Source organism: Mercenaria mercenaria, chromosome 6 (assembly GCF_021730395.1).
Source record: "Mercenaria mercenaria strain notata chromosome 6, MADL_Memer_1, whole genome shotgun sequence".
NCBI classification, from domain to species: domain Eukaryota; kingdom Metazoa; phylum Mollusca; class Bivalvia; order Venerida; family Veneridae; genus Mercenaria; species Mercenaria mercenaria.
Genome location: NC_069366.1, coordinates 79044637 through 79068641, shown reverse-complemented (window position 1 = coordinate 79068641; position 24005 = coordinate 79044637). Strand labels below are relative to the sequence as shown.

At 34.9% G+C, this 24005-nt stretch overlaps 1 protein-coding gene across 3 annotated transcripts; it reads left to right on the top strand.

Annotated features, from left to right (window-relative positions):
- The first annotated feature begins 217 nt into the window (after positions 1-217).
- LOC123549924 (sodium- and chloride-dependent creatine transporter 1-like) lies at positions 218-23985 on the top strand. 3 transcript variants are annotated; one of them, XM_053546428.1, is made up of 5 exons: positions 218-352; positions 19675-19798; positions 20248-20379; positions 20850-21171; positions 23219-23985. In XM_053546428.1, exons 2-5 carry the CDS (start codon positions 19684-19686, stop codon positions 23364-23366), a joined length of 717 nt encoding a protein of 238 aa, XP_053402403.1. In that variant the 5' UTR covers positions 218-352; positions 19675-19683; the 3' UTR covers positions 23367-23985. The 3 variants fall into 3 exon arrangements, with proteins under 3 accessions (XP_053402403.1, XP_053402404.1, XP_053402405.1); XM_053546429.1 differs by lacking the exon at positions 218-352 and adding an exon at positions 9786-9910; XM_053546430.1 differs by lacking the exon at positions 218-352 and adding an exon at positions 17172-17302.
- Positions 23986-24005: the final 20 nt, after the last annotated feature.

Sequence of the window (24005 nt, the reverse complement as noted above, 5' to 3'; positions counted from 1 at the left end):
ATCAAATCTCCCGGCCGTAAGTTTGATACTATCTAACCTACCCAACGTGCAGGCCTTGAGTGCTATACCATTGAATGTGCTGGTCATGAGTGCGATACTACCTAACATGCAAGTCGCGAGATCACATGAGTCCAGGAATACCGGATAATCGTTAAATCATAAAACAAACGACGTGATTAAAAGGTGGTTTTCACAACAGGTAAATTGCATCTTAGATACAAAATTGAGCTTGTTTACCAACGTTTTACGCCTGATGTACGTTACAGAATAGATAATGTTAAATACCAGAAAAAAACTAGTATATCATAATTGTCGTGACACATGTATGGATTTTGCGTTACATCGCCGGCAGGTAAGACCTAGAGTAGTTTTATTTAAAATTTAAAGTGTATTTCATTTTTGAATTACTTTAAATTGTGATAGCCCTTATTTCAGACATAGCTTTGTAGGGCCACATTCGTAACAGATCGCATTTGTAACAGATTTCGTACGTATGCGATCTCATTCGTAACAGGTAAAATGTGTTACGAATGTGTTTGTCCAACACTGGTGTTGCAATGAGAAGCACATATGTATCATGTTGAGTTTTATACTGCAAATGTTCAATCAGTTGGTTGTCATCGCAACATCATTAAATGACTGCCATAAGCACCATCACAAGTTAGCGTGGTCGTCGTCGGCGTCAAAAACGTCATAAAATTATTTGAGCCGTATCATGAGAAAATGGGCCTTCGGGAATCTTCGAGGCTTTGCAACCAGCGTGGGCCTAGATCAGTGCAGCCAACACCGTTCGCTGTTATCTCAAAGAAGGCTTAGTAGAAACTTAAGATAATACATTTCTGAAAGAACAATTCCAGAAGATTAATTCTGGATATGGAACACTCGAATCAGTCAACCATGAAAGCCTGGGCAAACTGTTTTATGACGTCATCTTTAGGACTATTGAATTCGTAAAAATAATTTGATCATGTTCAGCAACGTATACAATTTTATTGCCCTTTTCGAAATTTCTAATAATCTGGTGACAAAACAATTGGGCTATGTAGAGCTTCTCAAAGTTACATTACTTTAAGAAATATCAAAGAAAGGTTACTTTTGGAATAATTGGTATGAACAGGGATAAATTATCTAAAACGTAGTATCACATTTCATAAACTTTACATCCTGTTTTCAAACAAAGACATTTTTTTATAAAATAGTGTTATAAAAAAGAGGAAGCATGTGTTCATAATTAGATTATATCGCTTTAGAAATCTTCCGACTATAAATGCCTTTTCGGGTCATTTTAAACTTGTCCACACATACCGGGGAGAGATACCTCATATTTTGCTCATTCTGAATGTTGTATATTTCTTTCTTGTAGATACGAACTAAACCACATATTTATGTAATGATCAATTCATACGTAGATCTAAATTCGAATTAAATACTTTTCTATACTTTTGCAGCGATATATTACTTGATACCATAATGAAGAACAATGTAGACTGATTAATTTCATGACTATTTCGCAACAGAGCTAGGCTAAGAGATGGCATATACAATACTAAGAAAAGCAGACCCTTTCTATTTGTTTAAAAGCAAGGAACGTATATAAAACTGAAAGAAGAAATATTCCCTTTATTCCCTTAAAGAATATTTGTAGGGATATGTCAGAGAGATTTTATTTGTACCGCGATGTTGCATACAGCTGTAAACTGTATGACAACATGCACTTAATAAATCTTCTAGCGTGGTACTTAGACTTTTTCAAATACCATTCAAATTACTAAATGCACATATATTTACTCATTTAGAAAAGTATATTGTTAGTAAAATGTCAAAATTAAGCTAACTGAAATATGCAATATCAAATACTTTTATTCACATCAGTGCCTCAACCCATTTAGAAGCGGCTCAATAAAAAACTTAATATATTTATTTAAGTATCTAGCTCGTATTTTATTGTTTATTGTAGTCATTTAAAACATTTATTTAGAACTCCATTTTTAAACGTGGCATGTGAGATAATGTTTTGACACGAACTAATGCAAGTTGATCCCGATAAGGTAAAATATCCGGAAAGAAGGTTTGTTGTGTGTGCGCGCGCGCGCGTGTGTGTGTGTGGTGGGGGGGGGGGGGGGGGGGGGGGGGGCGTACTCATCCGAATACTAGTATACTTTTTAATTGATGAATAAAACTTAATATTTGAGCATGTTTGAAACGATTTCCTTACTAAATTACATTTTTGGGGTGTTTTTACCTGTCAGAAATACATGCATTATTCTATTGTATAAATTAATGAGAAAAAAATGTATGATTGCTTAATGTTTTTCTTATAATGTGGCGACTTTGATATAACATTTTTATATCAAACTGTATTTCACCAGTGAGATGATATACTGTGCTAGTCTGTCGTATGACTGCAAACAAAATATTTATAAATGTACTTTTACATATGTTTCTAAGTCAACAAAGTACATTACATTTCTAAGTCAACAAAATACATTACAATTTGGACAGCGGGTGGGGGTACTCATCCGAATATACCTTTTAATTGATGAATAAAACTTAACATTTGAGCATGTTTGAAACGATTCCCTTATTAAATTTCATACATATGGGAAAATTAGACCAATCGATTTTTCACACGAGTGAAAAAATTTTATATAGCGCAAAGAAGGAGCCCTTTACCTTTTTTAAATTCATGGAAAAATTATTATAGGTATTTTAGCTTTGCAAACGATGTGATAATATTCAATGCATTGTCTTTCTTATGAATATTTTATTTTAAAAATGAATTTAAAAGAAAATGGTCTTTTTTGCGTATACTTTATGTCTGTCTATCTACAATTAGAAATATAGTAAAATATGGATAATTTACTGAAATTTCTTCCGTTTAACAAAGAATAAATAGATTCTTATGTGTGCTTAAAGACCTTTGCAAACGACTTAGTAATCTATATTCATTTAGTTATTGTTTCATACTAATTTCAGTTTTCTAGGTGAAGAAAAAAATGGTCTTTTTTAAGCATTTTGCAGATGAGTATAGGTTTTTTTTTCCTTATCGGAAAGACTCGAACATTCTCGTATGTTTCCGTCAATTCTTACGGAATTTAAGCTCCTTAACGGTAAAGACTGATATCTTCTCACCCGCTAAACAGCACACATGTACGGATTTATAAATTATTGGACGCTCCATAATATTTGTTTACAGCCAATAGTCAATTTTAAACAGCTTGAGGATCGAAGTTCAAAATTTAAAAAAGAAACGTTGAAATTTTAGGCGGCATATTTTGGGCAAGTTAGAAGTAGAAAATCAAAATTCAGATTTTGAAAGGATGACGTTGAATTTCGCTTACATTGAATTTCGCACAGACTCGGAAATCGAAATTAAAATAAAAAGAATTCGTCGAATTTCGAGGCAGAATTGAAATTAGATCCAGCAGGATGACCGAAATTCAAATATTTTGAGGGGTGCGGTCGTCCAGTGAATAATGTGTCGGCCCCTCAACCCAGGGGTCGTGGGTTCGAGCATCCGTGAAAGGGGTCACGACCATGACTTCTCATATGACACCAGTCCTGGGTTTTCCCGGAAGCTGACTGTTTAAAAGATAGTTTCACATTCAATACCAGTATTAAATTCGATTGCTTTGAAAATTCGAGCATGCTTGAAATATAATACCGAGAATAATCTATTTAGATTTTTAACAAGGAGCTGTGTTCAATAAACGCTTGATGCCCCGGGTGGCATCCTTGTCGATACAAAGCAACCTAAGTCCAAAACGAGGTCAAGTTCAAGGTCAAGGTCAAACTGAGGTCAGGTGATGTCTGAAGATGAGGAATGGTCACAGGTTACATCTGCATTAGTATAAAGTCATTCTAGTAAGGGGTATTGATGCTAGATGAAACGGTCCCATTTGGTTAACCTCGTACGGATGGACGGACGGACGGACGAACGAACGGACGGACAGGACAATCACAATATGCCTCCCGCATCAGTAGATACCGGGGGCATAAAAACTTGAATTTCGATATATCCGATCTTGCACGATTTTTAATCTTTGAATCTTGAGCAGATCGCAGTTTCAGTATTATACTGAAATTCAGCTTTCAAAATTTGAAGTACGATTTTCGAGATGGTTCGACACTAATTGCTTGCTCGATATTTGACTTTTTCATTTCAATATCAATCTTGGAACAGGCTGTTCATTCAATACGAGATCGAAATTTGGCTTTTGGAATATAAATTTTGATCATTGAGCTGGCCCGAAATTAAAAGCTATTTTGCAATTTGACGTTTTTCGATCTTCAGGTGTAGCTTAGGATCAAAATTCGATAAGTTATGAAGTTGAATTTCGATCTTCGAGCTGGCATAAGATTCTAAGCTCACGACATAATAATAAATGTGCAATTATTTGATTACATAAAAAACTACTGAAAATCTTCATTTCATAATCATGAACATCAAAGAAAGTATTATAAAAGCGAGTTTCCATCTGATTGTAAGAAAGTAGAAATTACTTTTGGCAAGTCATTGTTTGGTTTTATAATGATGAGTTTGTTGATTAAACCACCAACAGCCATTTAGGTTTCTATTTTCTAATCTATCTTTGCAATCACTGTAAATTAGACTTAACAATATCCCTAAATTCATATGATCAAAAGTATTAATGTAACGGTACATTGGCGAAGAAGGGTTAGACATCGGCCTGAAATACGGAGTAGGCCGAAAACTAGCGAACAGTCTCGACAGCCGATTTACCTGGCCAAACGTATTATCGGCTTTTGTGGTGATTTTCACGATGGGTCTAATTTTCCCATATGAATATTTATAAATGTACTTTTACATATGTTTCTAAGTCTTTGCGTAAAGGTGGAACAATTGCGGTATAGTAAATGTGTATGTTACCGGATGTGACCAGTGGGAAAACTGCATTGTGACACGACATTAATACATTTGCTGTAGGGTTCCCGAGAGGTATAACTCCTAAAATATGTAAAATTAGACTGAATATTTCAAGTAGTAATTATAAGATACACATCACCATCATGGTTCAGAAATTTATATTTTGGTATGAAATACACGATTTTTATTTAAAGCGCGTGTGAAGACTACCACCCTGTATAAACTAAACACGTCCATATGTTTCATACCCAGATGTGAACCACTAAACCACAGGCTGTTTCTTAATGATAGGGAATGTAAGATGAACATAAGCATTTTTACACAGCTTAATTAGTACTCTAAAACGATTGCATTTGATGAACTGAAATTAAATAAACAGTTCTACCGAAGTTAATTGGCTTTCCAAAACGGGGCTACAAATATCAGAACGTTTTGGATGTACGACTGCTTACAGACGTCGCGTAGTCATTCTTTTATGATTACACTGGACATTGGTCATTAGACAATTTGATGCATGCTTGTATAAATATATGCCGTAAGTATAAAAACAGCTTAAGTAATGCAAAACTGAATCAGTGTAAACAATGTTAAAGAAAGACTAATAAAAATGTACTTACATGATTTAAAAAGCAAATTAGCAGTGTACTACATTGATGCGTTCGAATTACGCACCCCTTAACATTTAAAACACGAATATATTTAGCTGATTTTTATTTTACACTATGGCCATAGACCTTTAGGATGGTAGGTCAGTAATAACTCTGTAAGACTTTTTCATGCTTTGTGTGATTAAAGTATGTTTTGATGTCAATTTTCTTTCAATCTAAAAATGTTCAAATGTCAGATATAAATACAGTTTGATTAATGTAAGAAATAAATTGCGACTTAGTACTGTTCATTTGAGTATATCTTTTATTACGTTAGTTTGAAAAAATATACAGAATGATACATACACCATGCCGTTGCATACACCATGCCGTTGCAAAGAGTAAAACAGCTTTGTTTGATTTATAGGAACATTTCACTTAAAATATCACAGCCATGTCTTTATAAAGGCCTAAATCACGTTGTTAAAATATCACATTTTAATTACATTTTTTGTAGATATATTAAAAGCATTTTGTTTCAATTCCTGCGCATCTGAGCTCTGAACCGTGATAAATCAGGTGAAAAACCACTCGACGGCCTTCTTTATTTTCATTCTTACATGGTCATTGAAATTTTATGATAAAATTTTGCTGGGCTTTATTTATCCAAGTAGTAATAAACCGGACGTCATGCCACCATTTGACGTCATAATGGGCTTCATAATGCTGTCTTACCGGTCCGCACGTCAACCGTTGTTTATCGCAGATTCTAACACAACCGAATTCATAGCTGATTATTGTGTATTTTGATATATCAGCACATTTTCCTGACGTCACAATTATTACGTCAGTCGCGCTGGAAAAGAAATCAACACAAAATTAAAAATAGGATGTAATTTAAAGTCCTTCATAACGTGTTAGAATTGAAATAATATATCTAATTTAGTGATTTGCTCTTCATTGTTCGTCGTTCTGATGTGTATTATTATATCACTCGAGCTACGCTCCCGTGCTTTTAATAATCCTTATTTCTTAAAAATACAGAGATTGAATACTTTCTTCTTTGTTTAACTTGCAACCAAATCCATCTATGCCAGAATGTGCAATTTATTTAATGGTAAATCGCCATGAATGATTCCACTCAATTACTCTTTTTGAGACCACGAACCTTTTAATCTAAATACATGTGTCTAGATACATGTACTTGTAATTGACCAATATTATAACACATTAATCACGGTAATGCGACAAATATGCACAATCTATTTCCATTTACCGATTACCTCCCTTTAAATTGCGTTAACTGATTTTTTTTCAGCGAAATGATATTTTCGATCGCGGATAATGTCACAAAAGTGTAATAAGTGTTGTTTTAAGGGTTTTGTATTGAAAAATGAATATTATATTACAAACATTTTACGGTAATTTTGATAATAATTAAGGACCGATAGCTGTTTATATACCACAATGAATATTTTTGTCTTTTTCTGAAATATATTATTTATTTACATTATTTCAATTTTGCATTCCTATAAAGATAAATCATATAACAACTTTGTCAGGAATCATTAAAAATATAACTACTAAGAGCATTTTTATCAAAATAACGGAAGTCGCTGCGCATGAATAAACTTGAGAGTAAACCTGCTTTTAATAATATAAATAGAATGACATTAACACAAAACACTTAAATCCCAAAAATCTTAAAGTTTTATTAAAAATTGAACGAAATATGACGATTTAAAATGGAATTTGCTGAAAATATCCTTTATAAATATGAGTTGAATGCCCCTGACAAGAGAAGGTGCGAAAAGTCAGTGTTCCATATCCAGATTTCTATTTGACATAACCTTCAATCATTTTATGTTCATGGCTTGTCTGTACTAAAAAGTGCAAGATCGAATGACTTATAAGCCGGGCTATCACTGCCACTACCACTATAATATGATTCAGCTACTTCTACTGAATTTCGACCAGTTGCAATGTAGACCCACATGCTCAGGTCACTGGTTCGAACCCGGTGGCGACATACATTTGTAGCTATCTTTCGTTATCCAGAGATGTCTCAAGCTGGGTAACAAACAGGAAGTTGCTATGTCCTGGGACAAATTATATACAATTTGTCATGGACGGAGTCGTTAGCCTTAAGTCTAGGAGGGTCCGACCTTGTGCATGCTGCGAACTAATGTCTATGAGATTTTATGAAAATACACCTTAGGTTTTAATTACCCTCACCCCACTGAGCTCGCTTGTAAGGATATAGGCCTTCGTTTATTATAATCCCGTCGTGAAATAGCGGAGTTTGTGCGTTCGTGTAGTTATATATAAGTTCTTGTCCTTGGTATAACTTGCCCATGCATTGTCAGTTTTTCAAAAAATTTGGTACAAATGATCAGCACGGATAGAAGGTTTGTTGCGATCATGATCCATGTTGCTATATCCAAGATCACGGTCACAGCTTTGAACTTAGATTTGTTTTGTTATTTTGCTGTAATATATACGTTTGTGTCCGGATCATAACTCGCTTTAGTCAGATTTCCAAATACCTTGGTACAAATAACCACCATTTATTGACAATCTGTAGTGATCATATTACACATATTACTGCAAACGACTCAAATTTTGGCACCCTGTAGAGTTTTGATGAATTTTATGTTTGTTTGTTGGATTCAGAGCGCCTGTTTTCAACAGTATTTAGGTAATACGGTTTAGGGCAGTTAATCTTACCATTGATCCTACAACGCACCAGTCCAAGATAATGCTGATGATGATTATGATGATGATAATGATGATAAAAATGTCAAAAATATTAAAATCAGTACAACAGTATCCTTATGTCAGTAACAGATAACTTCCGAGCTTGTAACAGCACCGATAGGCGAAAATCGCAACAGATACGCGTAGTTATCACCCGGTCTCGAACGTGTATCCCTCGACACTCTAGTCGATGGTTAGTTCCTCCCATTAATATTAATTGAATTTATACCCTGGCTCATATACGAGTTTACACTCATACGTTTACAGGTCTGGTAAAACGCACCGATACACGTAAGTCTTATCTGGGCGGATGAGAGACACAATATCTCTGGAAATTCCGGCCCTGACTGGGAATTCAACATGCTCCGCCGGTTTCGTAATCTGCAAAAATATCCACTGCACCACCCTCACCGATGGAGTTACTTGTGCCGCTCCTATAAAGATACAAAATAAAAGTGTTTCCATACGAATGCAGACACCAAGCCAGGCAAGAAAACTCTCTTAGTAAATATAATCCAATAAAGTTCACGTCGGGGTTTTGAATAGGACATATTTCATTTGATGTATCCATTGTCGTCGGTGTAAGTTTTTTATTTTTATTTTCGATGTTCAAAGCAATGCGAATTGACAAAGATAAACAAAACGAAAACGAAAAACCTATCTTGCAGCGAACCCGCGCACGCCGACATCAGGATCAGAACAAAGCCATGAGCAGTCTTCGAATAGTCAAGCTAGTCACTATTTAAAACTCCCTGGGGCCGAAATGCGACTATAGGCGTTATATTTTCTACCCCTGTAGCGTCGATATGCGACTATACGCGCGTTATCAGGACTCCCCAGGACGGCGATTGACGAGTATAGTCGCGGCACCGAGATCATGATGATTGCGATAAGTACTTGTTAATTTTTGATAAGTTTGACAAAAGCAAAATCACTTTGCATACGGCTATTATTTCTTTGATGTAATAATTACTAGTTGTGCTAATAATTAGTCCCCTTGTTAAAATAAATGTCTGTAACTATGCGGTAATGTAAATGAAATAAAATCTCCGCTGTGTTTCGTTCATACTGTATTTCAAAAGAGTAATTTGAAAATAATGTCGTCGGCCAGAGATCTTTCTTAAAATGAAGAAAATATTTATTTATTATCATGCTGATTCTGAAATATCAGTTCCGTCGGATGATGATTCCGACGATGCGATTCCATTATCAGACAAATGAATGGTCGGAAAATGTTAAGTTTTAGAAGGCTGAAATATTGGTACACTTACATCACATACGATACAAATGGATTAAAAATAACACAACAAAGCATGTTTCATAAAATACAAAAAAGTATATGTAAATAAACGCATGTTTGTAAATTTAATAATTATTCAAAGATGGATGTAAATATTACAACTTAACTGTCTCAGCGCGTGACACATAACATTTGTCTACATGTTTAGAAATAGATTATACATCAAAATAAACCACTGATACTCACACAAAAACGGGTGTAAATTTATGTAATGCTGTGATGCATTTCTATTTATTGGATTTTAGTGTTCAAATATCTATTAAACGCAGTAGGTGTGTTAAAATTGTGAATATTTCGAAGTGAAAATTGTGTTCTATTTGGATATAAGCTACGGACGAAATTGGATATAAAAATATTTGTTCAAACTTCGAGTATTTTGTAAGTATACCCAAGTTAATAATGTTTCCCTGCATGATTTCAACGGACTGTATGCGGGTGTGATTATGATAAGGTTAGATAATGTCTTCGACGCCAGGTGGTAATTCTTATCCCGCCGCAGCAAGTATATGTTACGATATCGGCCTCAGGGAGTTAAAAGTATACATAAATGTATATAGAAGACATGAGACTGTCTTGATCTTGTTTTTAGTGCATTTTATTTGTCGTTGAAGCGATACAACCTATAAAAGTTGAACAGGGGTTGCACGCGGTGTGCATGTGCCCCTTTAATCATACATATTCATATATTCATGCATTCAGTAAAATGAAATAATACAAACCAAAACCGATATGGGAAATTTATATGTGACATGTACATGTAGTACAATGCTACTATTGGTCCGAGAGCTCACGGACTTTTATTGCAACAATTGAGGCCAAAAGAAGTTTATACATTTTTGGAAACAATATTTCATATCCTCCATGAAAACCCATTTCTTAAGTGTCAAAGCCGTGCCTATCTATATTTTGTTCACTTATATTTGTGATAGGGGTGGTAAAACTCACTTGTTAAAATTTAGGGGGTAGGGTAAAGTTTACGACTACCAGTTTTTTCACTGTTTAATTACAGTAACTATCTTATTATCAGTAAATGTATATATGTCAACCAATGTCAGCAAAAAGAAATTCATCGAAAAGGAATGAAGGGCAAACTTGATATTTAAGGTCAAAGGTCAAATTATGTACAAATCACAAAAATTGGCATATTTGAAATTTATCTTTATTCTTAAAAATTAGTTTGTTATCATAAGTCACTTAGTTTTACTTATGTAATGTGTATATGTCAGCCAAAGTCAGAACTGTAAATCTTATTGCAAAACGTCAAAGTCAGTTCTGATAATTGAAGGTCAAAGTTCATTTTCATGCAAAAATGTGAAAAATATTACCTTTACTTTTTTAATCTGTTTAATATGTATTCACATTATTAGTCGCTGAAGTTAATTTGTTTTAATGTCTGTATGTCAGGCAAATTCAGCAGTGCAGATGTAACCCTAAAACTGCCAAGGGTAAAGCTTATAACAAAGGTCAAAGGTCAAATTTGTGTGAAAAATTGCATGAATAGCTTCCTGTTTGACATATATATGCTATTTCTAATCATTATTAGTAATTGCTCGTGATTTATTGTAATGAATATATGTCCCACACTGTCAGTAAACAGGATTTCGTTTGAAATTAGACAAGTTCAAAATGTGATATTAAGGGTCAAAGGTCATTTTCACGTAAAAGAATGAAAAAATGGCTCTTTAACTTTTCTTTTTGTTGATAATATTTCGTCGATATTAGTCAACGATATCAGTTCATTTTAATGTATAAATGTTAGGCGATGTCTAGTATGCATATATAATTTCAAAACATTTAAGGTCAACCATAATATCAAAGGTCAAAGGTCAAAAAAGTGAGTAAAATGTTGCAATAATATCACCTGTTTGTAATAATTTTTATTGTTTACAAGTATTTGTTTTTCATTTTATTAACTGATTGGGTTCATTTTACTGTATATATGTCAGACCATGTCATGGAAGAGAAAATAAGTCAAGGTCAAACCTGGTATTGGAGGTCAGGGGTCACTTTTGTATAAAAAAATCACAAATTTACCATACCTACTAATTACTTTAATCAAAAATAGCTTGTTGTTAAAATTCACTGTTAGCAATTTACTTTAATGTATACATATCAAGCAAGGTCAGCAATGAAGGTCTTATTCTTATAAGTCAAAGGCAAACCTATTATCAAAGGTTAAAGGTCAAATTTGTGTAAGAATTCGCAAAATAACAAGGACTTTGCAATGATTTTTTTCTTTATTGTGTAGGTTATTTTTGTCACTACTAGTAAATCTGATCAGTATTCATTTTAAAGTATATACAACTAATAATATTACTGTTGAAATAATAATGAAAAACAAGTCAAGGTCAAACCTGAGATTAAAGGTCAAAGGTCATTTTCATGTAAAAAATTCAAAATACAGCATTTTTTATTCCTTCTTCGTTACAAATTACCTTGTCATTTTGTTCATTGAAAATAATTTTGTCTGATGTTGAGGTAAAAGTTGAAATTTGCGTGAAAGATCGCAAAAAGCATGTTTGCAATACTTTTCATTGTTTAAAGGTATTTTGTCATTATCAATATGTTATGGCTATTCCTTGAAGTTTCATATATGTATATATATATGGGTCAATTTCAACAATGAAGACACCATAAGACATGAGTCTAGATCAGCCCTGATGTTAAAGTTTAGAATTCATTTTTGGGTAATAAATTCAAAAGATAGCACTGTTATTTTATTTCTTTATTCAAACATATCTTGTTATAACTTTATGTTAATTCATTTTAATGTTAGCCTTTACTTACTTACTTCCTTTCATCTTCTTATGGCCGTATATTTTATGATTGGATGCGGCAATGAACTGCACCGTATTCTGCAGGTCGCTGGCATCTCTCCACGGCTTGGTCTTAAATGAGATGTCTGTTGGCCAAACTTTCTGGCGTGCTTCTTCCTGACAGGAACAGCTCTGCAGAATGTGAAACGGTGTTTTTTCCTCTGATCCGCACTGACATTTAGCTTTCTCTGCAACTCTCAGCTTCTTCATATGTTTTCTCAGGCCACAGTCTTCAGTGCGCAGTCGGAAGACAGTTAATTGGCTGTTTAGCTTGTGTAGATAGTCCTGATTTGGCAGGTAACCTCCATTTAGGTTCTTCCAGTCTGACGCAAAGTTGTTCTTCCACCGAGTCTGAGCTTCTCTGTATGAAGTTGGAGGTTGGGGCTGTATTTGCCTGGTTGCTGTCTTTGCAAGTTTGTGCGCAGCTTCATTTCTAGCTATATCAAATATGTGCAGGAACCTATCAAAATGCTACATTGTTGCTCTCAGGTTAGGGGACTGATGTTTTTCAACATCTGTCTGATTAAGTTGTCTGATGGACCTGCTGAAAGAGCCTGAAGAGCTGACTTGGGGTCTGTTAGGAATATATTGTCCCTTTTCTCCTAGCTCCTACAGTTCGAGTGTCGCCGATGTGAGGGCTTGCATCTGGATCTGTTGTTGTGGCATCTCTTGCCGACTGGATGAGAGAGTATGAAGGAGGAGCTGTCTGAAAATTTGATGTAGGCACCACTCCCAGCTTTCTGAACTGCCCTTTCCATTGATCCATCGGTATATGCTAGGATACATGAGTTTGCTGGATAGCGGTTATTGATCATTTCTAGCGTAAGAGATTGTTAGTAAGCCTGATGTTGCTTTTCCTTTTTCTTCTACTCCTGGCACCTCCAATCTGATCTCAGGAGCACACTGTCTGGGAACCCGTTCACTGGGCTCGAGCGGCTCTGCTTCTGTGTCCAGTGCTGCTGCTTTCCCCCTTTTCAGTTCTTTGACGATATGGTTAAGACTCTGTCTTTTCAGTCTGCTCTTGGTTCTGCTCTCGAGTTTTGAGAGGAGTGGTAATCTCTTTGTCTTCTCTGCACGCACAAAAGCTTTGTACTCTCGTCCTGTCACTAATGGCTCAGCGTTGGCTGTCTTTTCCATTTATTTTATTGAAGTTGTCTCATTGCCCCGGGATTATCCTCAGACTTGAAATAAACCTTGTCCAGTTTATCTTTACTGATTTTGGAAGCAGTTACGCATGAGGTTGATGCGTACTCTGCTATGGACTGTACGTTGCCTGTGTAGACTTGCAGAGGATCTTTGCATTTACTCCCAAACATGTTCCAGCCAGAGTTTTTCATAATGGCGAGTATTTTGAAGGCCCTCTCCTTTGACCTTTAATGTCAGATTTGACCTTGACTAATTTTTCATTATTATTTCAAGAATGATATCATGTGTTATATATACTTTAAAATGAATAATAACTAGTTAATACTTTTGAAATACCCCCCAAAATAATAGAAAAATCAATTTTCACGCAAAATTGACCTTTGACCTTTGATTATAGGTTTGGCTTTGCCTTATTTGGATAAGACCTACATTCCTGACCTTGCTTGACATTTATACATTAAAATAAATTGCTAACAGAAAATTCTAACAAGCGCTTTTATTTTTTAACAAAGTAATGAGTAAGTATTCTACAATTTGATCTTTTACACAAAAAATGACCCCTGACCTTTAATACCAGGTTCGACCTTGACTTATTTTCTCTTCCATGACATCGTCTGACATATATACAGTAAAATGAACAACGATAAGTTACTAAAATGACAAAACAAATACTTTTAAACAATAAAACTATTACAAACAGGTGATATTATTGCAATATTTTACTCACCTTTTTGATCTTTGACCTTTGAAATTATGGTTGACCTTGAATGTTTTGAAATAATATGTGCATACCAGACATCGCCTACCTTTTATACATTAAAATGAACTGATATTGTTGATTAATATCGACAAAATATCATTAACAAAAAGAAAAGTTAAAGAGCCATTTTTTCATTCTTTTACTTGAAAATGACCTTTGACCCTTAATATCACATTCTGAATTTGTCTGATTTTAGACAATATCTTTAATACTGACATTGTGGGACATATATACATTAAAATAAATCACGAGCAATTACAAATAATGATCAGAAATAGCTCTTATATTTCAAACAGGAAACTATTCATTTTTCACATTTTTGCATGAAAATGAACTTTGACCTTCAATTATCAGGGTTGACCTTGGCGTTTTGCAATAAGATTTGCATTTCTGACTTTGACTGATACATACACATTACATATATAAACCTGAATGATTTATGATAACAAACTAATTTTTAAGAATAAAAATAAACTTCAAATATGCCAATTCTTGTGATTTGTACATAAATTTGACCTTTGACCTTAAATATCAAGTTTGCCCTTCATTCCTTTTTGATGAATTTCTTTTTGCTGACATTGGTTGACATATATACATTTACTGACAATCATATAGCTACTGTAATTAAACAGTGAAAAAGCTAGTAGACGTAAACTTCACCCTACCCCCTTAATTTTTACATGTGAGTTTTATCTCCCCTGTCACAAACATAAGTGAACAAAATTAGATAGGCACGGCTTTGACACTTAAGAAGTGGGTTTTCATGGAGGATATGGAATATTGTTTCCAAAAATGTATAAACTTCTTTTGGCCTCAATTGTTGCAATAAAAGTCCGTGAGCTCTCGGACCATATGAACAGACCAGTCATGATAACTGTATTCTTTCCAAGTTTAATAGCCAGATAAACCAGTACCAAGATATTAACCTGACCGGAAATATCCCTCTAATCAACAAGAGGGTCGTCATGGCCCACTATCGCTAACAAGAGTAATACTACATTATACATGTTATTAAATCTGCGATTTTTGCCATTTCAGGGACCAAAACTCTAAGACAAATAGCGTGATGTGGCTAGTCTTCGAGAAAAAAAGCAAGATCTTAATGATATATAATTTCAATGCAAGTCTGGTCATAACTCCAAGACAAATGGTGCCATTTAGCTGATTTTCGCAGGGAACCGAGATGTTATAGATATATAACTTCTATACAAGTTTGGTCAAAATGAAGTAATAAATATGGTCTCTATTGTGTTCACAAGACTAAAATAAGCAAATTTTGCCATTTCAGACAAATGACGCGATATGGCTGTTTTTAAGGTAGTTCTGCACGTTAAGATCGAAATTTTTTCTACAATGTAGAATTTGATTAAACTCTGATTTTTCAAAACTTCCGAAATACTAAGAAAATTCCGCAAATAAAAAGATGGGGTCGTATGCTTGATTTTTTGCTAGACTGATTTGAAATATTTCGACCTCACGCACAATTTTTCATAATGGGAGCCTATGGGAAAACGCAATTTTCATAACATTTTCGCGAATAGAAATTTTTCTACAATGTAGATTTTAATGAAACTCCTCTCAGTCGTAAATAAACATATGGCCTATAATATGGTGAAATAAAATGTACAGGTCCGTATGCTTATTTTTGAGATATCTGGCTATGATTACTGTGAACCGCCTATTTCAAGCTAATTTTAAGATATTATTTTGAATTATTTAACGTGTAAGATTTTTAAATATCATATTTTAACTTAAGAAAGATAGTAATAGTGCCATTTTAATACATTTACTCCCGGGTTGCCCTTAACTCACTCATTAACTGACTTTCGGTTCCGTACGCCGAATCCGGTTATTATTCTACGTTTTCCGGATATATGACGTTTTAAAGGAAGTGAGATCCTTCATAAGTTCAATAAAAATCAAATAATAAATGTAATCTCCATTGTGTTGATAAGGATAATTCAGCATTTTTTGTCTTGCCAAATCGGGGGCCGTAACTCCAAGTAAAATGGTGCAAAACGGTTGTTTTTGAAAGGAATCGAGCTCTTATAGACATATAAGTTGTGTGCAAGTGTAGTAAAAATAAACAAAAAAATGTGGTCTGTATCGTGTTCACAAGGCTAAAATCAGTAATTATTGCCATCTCTGGGGCAATAACTCCAAGACGAATAGCGTGATATGGCTGGTTTTTGAAAGGAACCGAGATATCATAGATATGTACACGTTCTGTGCAAGTTTTGTCAAATTGTCTCTATCGTATTCACAAGAAAAATGTGAACGGACAGACGGTCGAACGACGGACGACGTACAAAGGATGATCACAACAGCTAACTTTGTCACTTCGTACAAGTAAGCTAAAACATGTTACAAATGTGTTTCAGATGTAAAAATGCACTTTTTTGTTCATTTTTCCGATTGAAAATGACGTGTGACAAATGTGATCAGATGTCACATCAAAAATCGGCATCGATCACATTTGTCTCAAAAATTGTTACAAATGTGCTTGATTTCTGTTACATATGCGATCTAATTTGTAACACCTGTTACAAATGCGATCTGTTACGATTGTGGCCCTACATAGCTTTAATGGTCGTTCAGGTCCTTATTTTGTCTCCCTCTCTTAAGATGAATTGGGGGAGGTGGGGGGAGGTGCGGGTAGTGTCGGGAAAGGGTGCTGGGAGAGAATTTCCAACTTCCCAAAATTCGTCTTATTTTTGTGAGCAGGCATTTAGATACCCAAAGGAATTGGAAACACTCGGGCTTTCCAGGTTGCTCCTGGGATTCATGCCTTCGATATTATTTCGTTTCTTTTGTAAAACTTTAAGGGATTGAGATAGACCTACTAAGGTTTGAAAGTTTTCTTTTTGATCGCAATCAATCTTTGTTCACAGCTCACACAATCATACATCAGCATAAAGTCATATCGTTCTTGTTTGCTGTGTGTTGCATAAAAAGTATGAAAATGTGGTATCATAAAAGATGTTTTCTTTCTTCAATATTTAGAACTGAAACAGCTGTCAGAATAGCAGACGAGAACATTTCTGATTAGTATGTGATTTCGGAGAGTTAATCCATTCACAGATTTATCAGTTTTTGATTGTGCTTTTCTCCTCCCCACTCCTTTTCAGCGTTAATCCATTAATTACCTCGAAAAGGGCTTCCCTGGTTGCCGGATCATAATTCTGGAAAAAGCTGTTCCAAGGCTTTGTTTTGTTATTGGTTGCGCCGTTCTTCAACAGTACTTCAGTTGTGTAATGGTAGATAGTGTTCAGTACAAACATGTTCTTCGCACGTAATTGACAACTTCCCCACATTAATCAGAGGTGGAGCACGGATGATTGCAGACACAACGTCTTTTATCAATCGGCACGGAGAACATACGCCTCGCCCGGGGATCGAACTCACAACGTCGCGATCCGTAGGTCTGCTCTCTCCCTATTAAGCTATGCGGGTGGACATACCTTAGGACTATCGCTGCAAAATTTATTCAAAGTCAAACATTGGAATAGAGACCACATCGCAATACAACTGGTTATTCTGTAATTTGCATCTTGCATTTTAACATGTTCTTTTATTTAAAAAAAAGTGTGGTCTTCACATACTCGGTATGTTTTTGAACATTATTTGTAATTCTTAGAGATATTTTAGTACATGTTTCAGCACATTTTAAATGTTTTTTTTTTTTGTCATTTTTTTCCTGTTAACAAAACAAAGTGACAGTTTGCAAAAAGTGTACTGGGCAAAAAAGTTCTTATAACATTGTTACATTATGAACAGCCGACACAAACACATGTTCATATATACTGGCGTATTATAAATACATAGAAAGTAGACTAGGAATATTAAAATTTAAAGGAGATTATGATTATATATGTGAAAAGGAGAGGATATAGCCTTAGGGAAAAAGAAAAGAAAAAAAGCAATAAATAGTCCCGCTACGTGACGCGTAATAGGCCCATTATCTGTTATGTTACAGGTAGGTAATCAACATATTTCTAGCATAAAATGTTCTTATCGCATTTTCTGGGTGGGGTGTTAACCGGAATCTAAACGTGCATTAGCACAGATTTTCGCGTTCACATATTATTAAAACACCCTTCACATCTGCGCGTTCTATAGCCAACGTAACTAATGCATGACCCGAGAACTCCTTGTTGAAGAAAGTTTGAAAAGAAATGCGCCGGCGTCATTAGATGACGTCAACGTCAACGTCATCAGATGAGGCCGACGTTCCCGTGCTTTAATAAAACTTTAATTATGCTGGTTAGCACAATGGTTATCTTTTTACACTTTCGCATGCTAGAATAGTTTAGTGTTGTAGCATCGGCAGAATCCCTCAGATGTGTCTTTACCCTAACGTGCCCTGTCACCAACCAGTTCCACGGTATTATGCAGATATTGTAGCATAAAACTGCTTGTCGTTTTCGGGGGGAGGATTCTCGTGCTCAAGAGCAATTAACACAACTTTTTACCTATGCGCGTTCTGTGGCGGAGCGTAAACGTATTACGACCCTAAAACTGATCATTTAGACGGAAATGACTTAAACGTGATCAAACAACGCAGATATTCCTGCACATTTCATGAAAATGTTATGACGTTGATGGACAGTATATTACATTTACGCTTTTTACACGTTTTGTTTTGCTAGAAAAACGTTAACGCATGTTTGTTTCATGTTAATATAACATCAGCAGAATTCCTCTGTATATGCTGGTACCCTCGCCCTACCGGGCTTAGGAACCAACCAATCCCGGTATTTCGCAAAAGTCACCAACCAGTCTGTCCCTCCTCTGACAGGACTCGAACCTTTGACATCTGGACAGGTGCCTTATCCATTAGGCTGTAAATAGGAATAGAAAAACGATTTCCGCTCATTATGTCTAATTAGGAATGAGACATTGCAATGGATTTTTGTATGTATGTACCTTAATATGACAAATATTTTGGATTGTTTTCCTGACCACTAGAGTCAATGCACTTTTAGGTCAAGGTCACTGTTACTAAAAACTGTTTGAAAAACCTGGTTTTCGGAGAATTTCATGCACGGTCGACCGTTACTGAATTGCATTTAATTATGAATGTAACTCTACATACAAAATTAATTTATATATTTAGTAAAGTTAAAAACATTTAATGAGGATTATATACATTTAAAGTCGATGTCTAAAGAAAACAGATTCTTGTGAAAGCCGAACATTGGATATATTTTTAAAAAAGTTTCAGTAGTGCCTGAAACCAGAGTTTTCATTAAGATAAAAGAAGTTTCATAACTATCAAAGTTGAAAGGCTAATGGCAACACTTAATTTGTTAAATGATTTTATATAGATGCATACGAAAATATATCTTATTTTAAATTTGGTAAATATCGTATCATTACTGACTATTTCCACACATGAATCTTGTTTTCTATTACTTCAGTCATAAAAAATGGCACGTCCACGTTGGAGTAGAAGGATCGAGTTTTTCCTTACTTCTGTCGGATATTCCGTCGGTGTCGGTGATCTATGGAGGTTCCCCTACCTTGTGATGAAGAATGGAGGCGGTAAGTTAAATGATGAAGAAAAAAATCAGAATAGATTATAGAAACTACTGATAGGTATTAACACGTATATAATAAGACCGTTCTTATTTTGAAGCTCGAGAACTGGCTTTCAAACAATATACTTACATTCTTATTATATTGAAACAATAGAATTTATACAAAATGTACATGTATAACATTGGAAGCCAATATTTGTAGAAACTGTTGACATTCTTACACGCTTGTTTTCAGTTGTCTATTCGGAAATGGCATTGCTTTCAGTTCAGGGTGGATTTTTTCCAGAAATATCTGTTAGCTTTATAAAGTTTTAGGTGTAAAATATCACTCATTAAGACCGTTTCATTATGGTAAGAAATATGCTCAATGGAAAAGATATACAATGTAGTCTAAGATATTAATTTTGCATTAAGTATATTATTGCATATCCATGTTTTGTTTTCATCTTGCAGGAGCATTTCTGATCCCGATTGTTATATTCAACATATTGGGAGCAATGCCAATCGTGTATCTCGAGATGATAATGGGGCAATACTCCCAGACTGGAGCTTTACCTGTATGGAATGTCTGTCCTCTGCTCAAAGGTTTGCTTATTTTATGCACAGTTCCCCTGTTAATCTGTACTAAAAGATCCAGCTCTTAAAAGCAAACATAGAACTACGGTGCGTCATTTGGGCCATCGTTGTTCCGCTACCTTTGACCTTTTGACCTGCATGGACATCGCTCTTTCATTTCGTCTTGATCGTGTCCTAGCACTTCGTTATTTCACCAATCTGCATCTCAAAGTGGAAAAAAAACGATCACCCTAACGGAACAGCGTACCTAAGACATAGGTGAAGAAAGTGACGGAGTTACGCATATACAGTATTATGTATAGCTTAAAATCAAAATAGTCTTAAGTGTAAATTTTAAATACTGTTTAAGGTATTATGTTTCTACACATATAATGGTTCTTGTGAAAACTCACATTTTACGATTTTTAAGTACTCATTCTTCCTTTATACAAAGGTAAGTGCACAAATAACCTTCTAGTCAGGACAAACTGTATTTTCAGGAGTTGGTTATGGCACGGTGATAGCGACCTTTTTATTTTCTATTTACTATGCCGTGATCATCTGTTGGATGCTATTCTACTTTGTCCATTCTTTCTTCCCAACACTTCCATGGACAACTTGTGATAACGAATGGAACATGAGAGAAACGGAAGTTTGCATTCCAAGAGCAGGGGCCGATAGTACCGATGGAGCAGCTGACGGAAACGATACGGTTGTTGGCAATATTACGACTATGTTAACGACATCAGCAACAACTGCAATGTCTGTGGTTTCAGATGTCTCCGAATTACCAAAAGTTACATCAGCGGAACAGTTTTGGCGGTAAGTTTCCTGAAACATTACTTAGTGGTTTATATAAAATTTGAACACCGGGAACATGAAGTGCCCTGTGTAGAAGTAAACCACATACTAGTATACTTGGAGGTCAGTCCCCTCCCCTCGCCGCCTTTGGCAAATTCATCTATTTTTGGAAACCAGAAAGTTTAAAAACTTCAATGTTGGTTTTATTTGTTGACGAATTGCTATTAATCTTTAAGATATCTTACTTAGCAAATTATCTCTTTGAATATTTGAATATTTTCGAAAAAAAAAAAAAAAACAAAAAAAAAAAAAACAAAGTTACTCATAGGCCAAACTTTTACACAAGGAAAATTTAATTTTTAGCTCGTTTGACTTAATATTTTCAATTATTACGTATACTCGTTTCTCCCGGAAACGTCAATATTTTTCCATACACTGAAGCCTGAATTTCATATCGGGTGCGTGACCTAATTTAATATGTGTCTTTGCATTAGTTCTTTTGTTTTGTTCAGTATTGTCAACCTTATTCAGGCTGTTGAAATAATTCATAATATTTACATTACATTTATACGTGTCGATACGTATGTAATAAAAAGTTTATTATCTTTGCATCGGGAAATATGCACTCGTTCCTTTGCAGAAGAATATTGCGCTCCTAAAGTCGCGCAATATTTCCGCTTATGTCCCGATACAAAGCTAATAACCTATAAATATCAGAGCGTCATAAATGTTTTGCATTTAGTGGTCAAATGCTTACACACTTTATACATGTCTTCGGCACCATAAGATGATTTCAGGACAATACACATACAGCTAGCTTTGATTTTGTCAGAATTATGATCCTTTTTTGCATTTTCGGTTAAAGTAAGTTTTGCCGTTTTACATGTTCCTCAGAAACTATAAGGCCAGTGCTGTCAAACTTCCATGTCTCCGATTTAAACGGACAGATATCAAAATAGCTCTGTTTCAAATGCTGAAACAAGGTTTCTAGAGTGACAATATATTAGAAATCAAGAAAATAATTAGTTAATGTTATTTAAGAAATAATAAATTTGTTCCTATATTTTATCAGTTAATAAAATATGGGCAGGAGTTTGGATGCGTTATAATTAAATCACGAGTGCGTAGCACGAGTTATTTAATTATTCGCATCCAGACGACAGCCCATGTTTAATTAATTGATAAAATTATTGGAACATATTTATTATTTCGATTCTAACAACGCAAATAATTCGCATTTTACAGTACTACATTTTTCAGCGTAATACGTCATTCGGGTCATATGCGGTTACAATTTACCCCCTATGGTTAGAAAGTGTTGTCCATAGCCAATGGAACGTATAGATATTTGTTTCTTTTTTATCAGAATTTTGAGAAGTGTTTATAAATTAGTAATCTAACAGCTCCCAAACTAATTATGAACAGAATCACCAAATTAGGCGAGTTGACCATGTGTTACGAGTGACGAGCTTAACTTTTATATGACGTCACATCATTATGACGTCATACTTTGTCATACATTTATGACGTCAGCGATTAATCAAAATTGAGCTAATTGAATTCTATCGTAGAGATCAGAACGTGTTTTACGGTCCTACACATAAGTCAGTATGACTTTTTATCATATTTATGTTTTTGAAATGCTGTTTTCAACCGTTTGGCCCTGACATAATTCGTATGTAATGGAACTGAAGTAGAATCTCTTATGTCACAATAATAGGGAGTGAAATGTAACAGCCAACCATATTTTATCGTAGATTCATGTATAGGCGATTTCGCTATATTGCTGCGGATCGTGTTAGAATAAAATTTAGACATAGTCATATCATACACAAGTTGACGTTGTCACACCTTTGAAAACGCTGAATGTTGGCCCATTACCACAATCAGATATCGGTTAGGCATTGATGTATGATATCGATTGAATGTCGCACCAGATATTGGTTACCCGGTATCGGGCCAATGTAAAATGCTTTCTGGTCAAGTAACGGCCCCTATAGCAATTAATTAAAATATAATTACTTGACATGATATATCTAACCAGTAGCAGGTTTTATTTCTTATTCAGATACAAAGTACTGGATATATCAGAAGGTCTGGATTATTTGGGGTCCGTTAACTGGCCTCTTTTTGGATGTCTTGTTGCTATTGAAGTGATGTGCTTCCTCTGTATCTTCAAGGGTGTAAAAACGACTGGAAAGGTATTGAACACTTAATCTTTTTCAGTCTGTCCTTTTTCAAAGCCCAGAGGAAGTATGTATGCAATGCACTTAAACAGATATAACTTAAACTAAAATGTGATAAAAAAGAATATTACATTTGTGACTTTTCACATTGAATTTATTAAACTTGTTGAATAAAATTGATAAAATGCTCGGCAGAGGGGCCCTGAGTAGAACCACCGACCTTACGGAAGCCAGCTAGTTCGCTTTTACACATGAAGAATTTTACGCTCCGAGTGAGGTTCGAGTGATTTGAAGTCAGCGACCTTAACCACACGGCAACGGAGGCCCCCATCAATAAAAGAATAAAAATGATGTTCTCTTATTGTCAGAAATAATTTTATCATTTATAAATTGCACAAATCCTAGTATAATTTTGTGCTGAAAGTTTTCATGCGATATTGAATGACATATAAAAACAAGAGTTATAAAACCATAGTCTCTCTACTTCTCGTTAACATGTGGTGTACTTCACGGTACTTGGTCCATTTGTCCTGCTTGCTGTGTTCCTGGTTAGAGGTGCAATCTTGCCTGGCGCTGACATTGGCATCAAATACTACTTAACACCTGACCTGAACAAACTCAAGGAAACGAAGGCAAGTAATTTATTTGTTATTATTATCTTACACTACT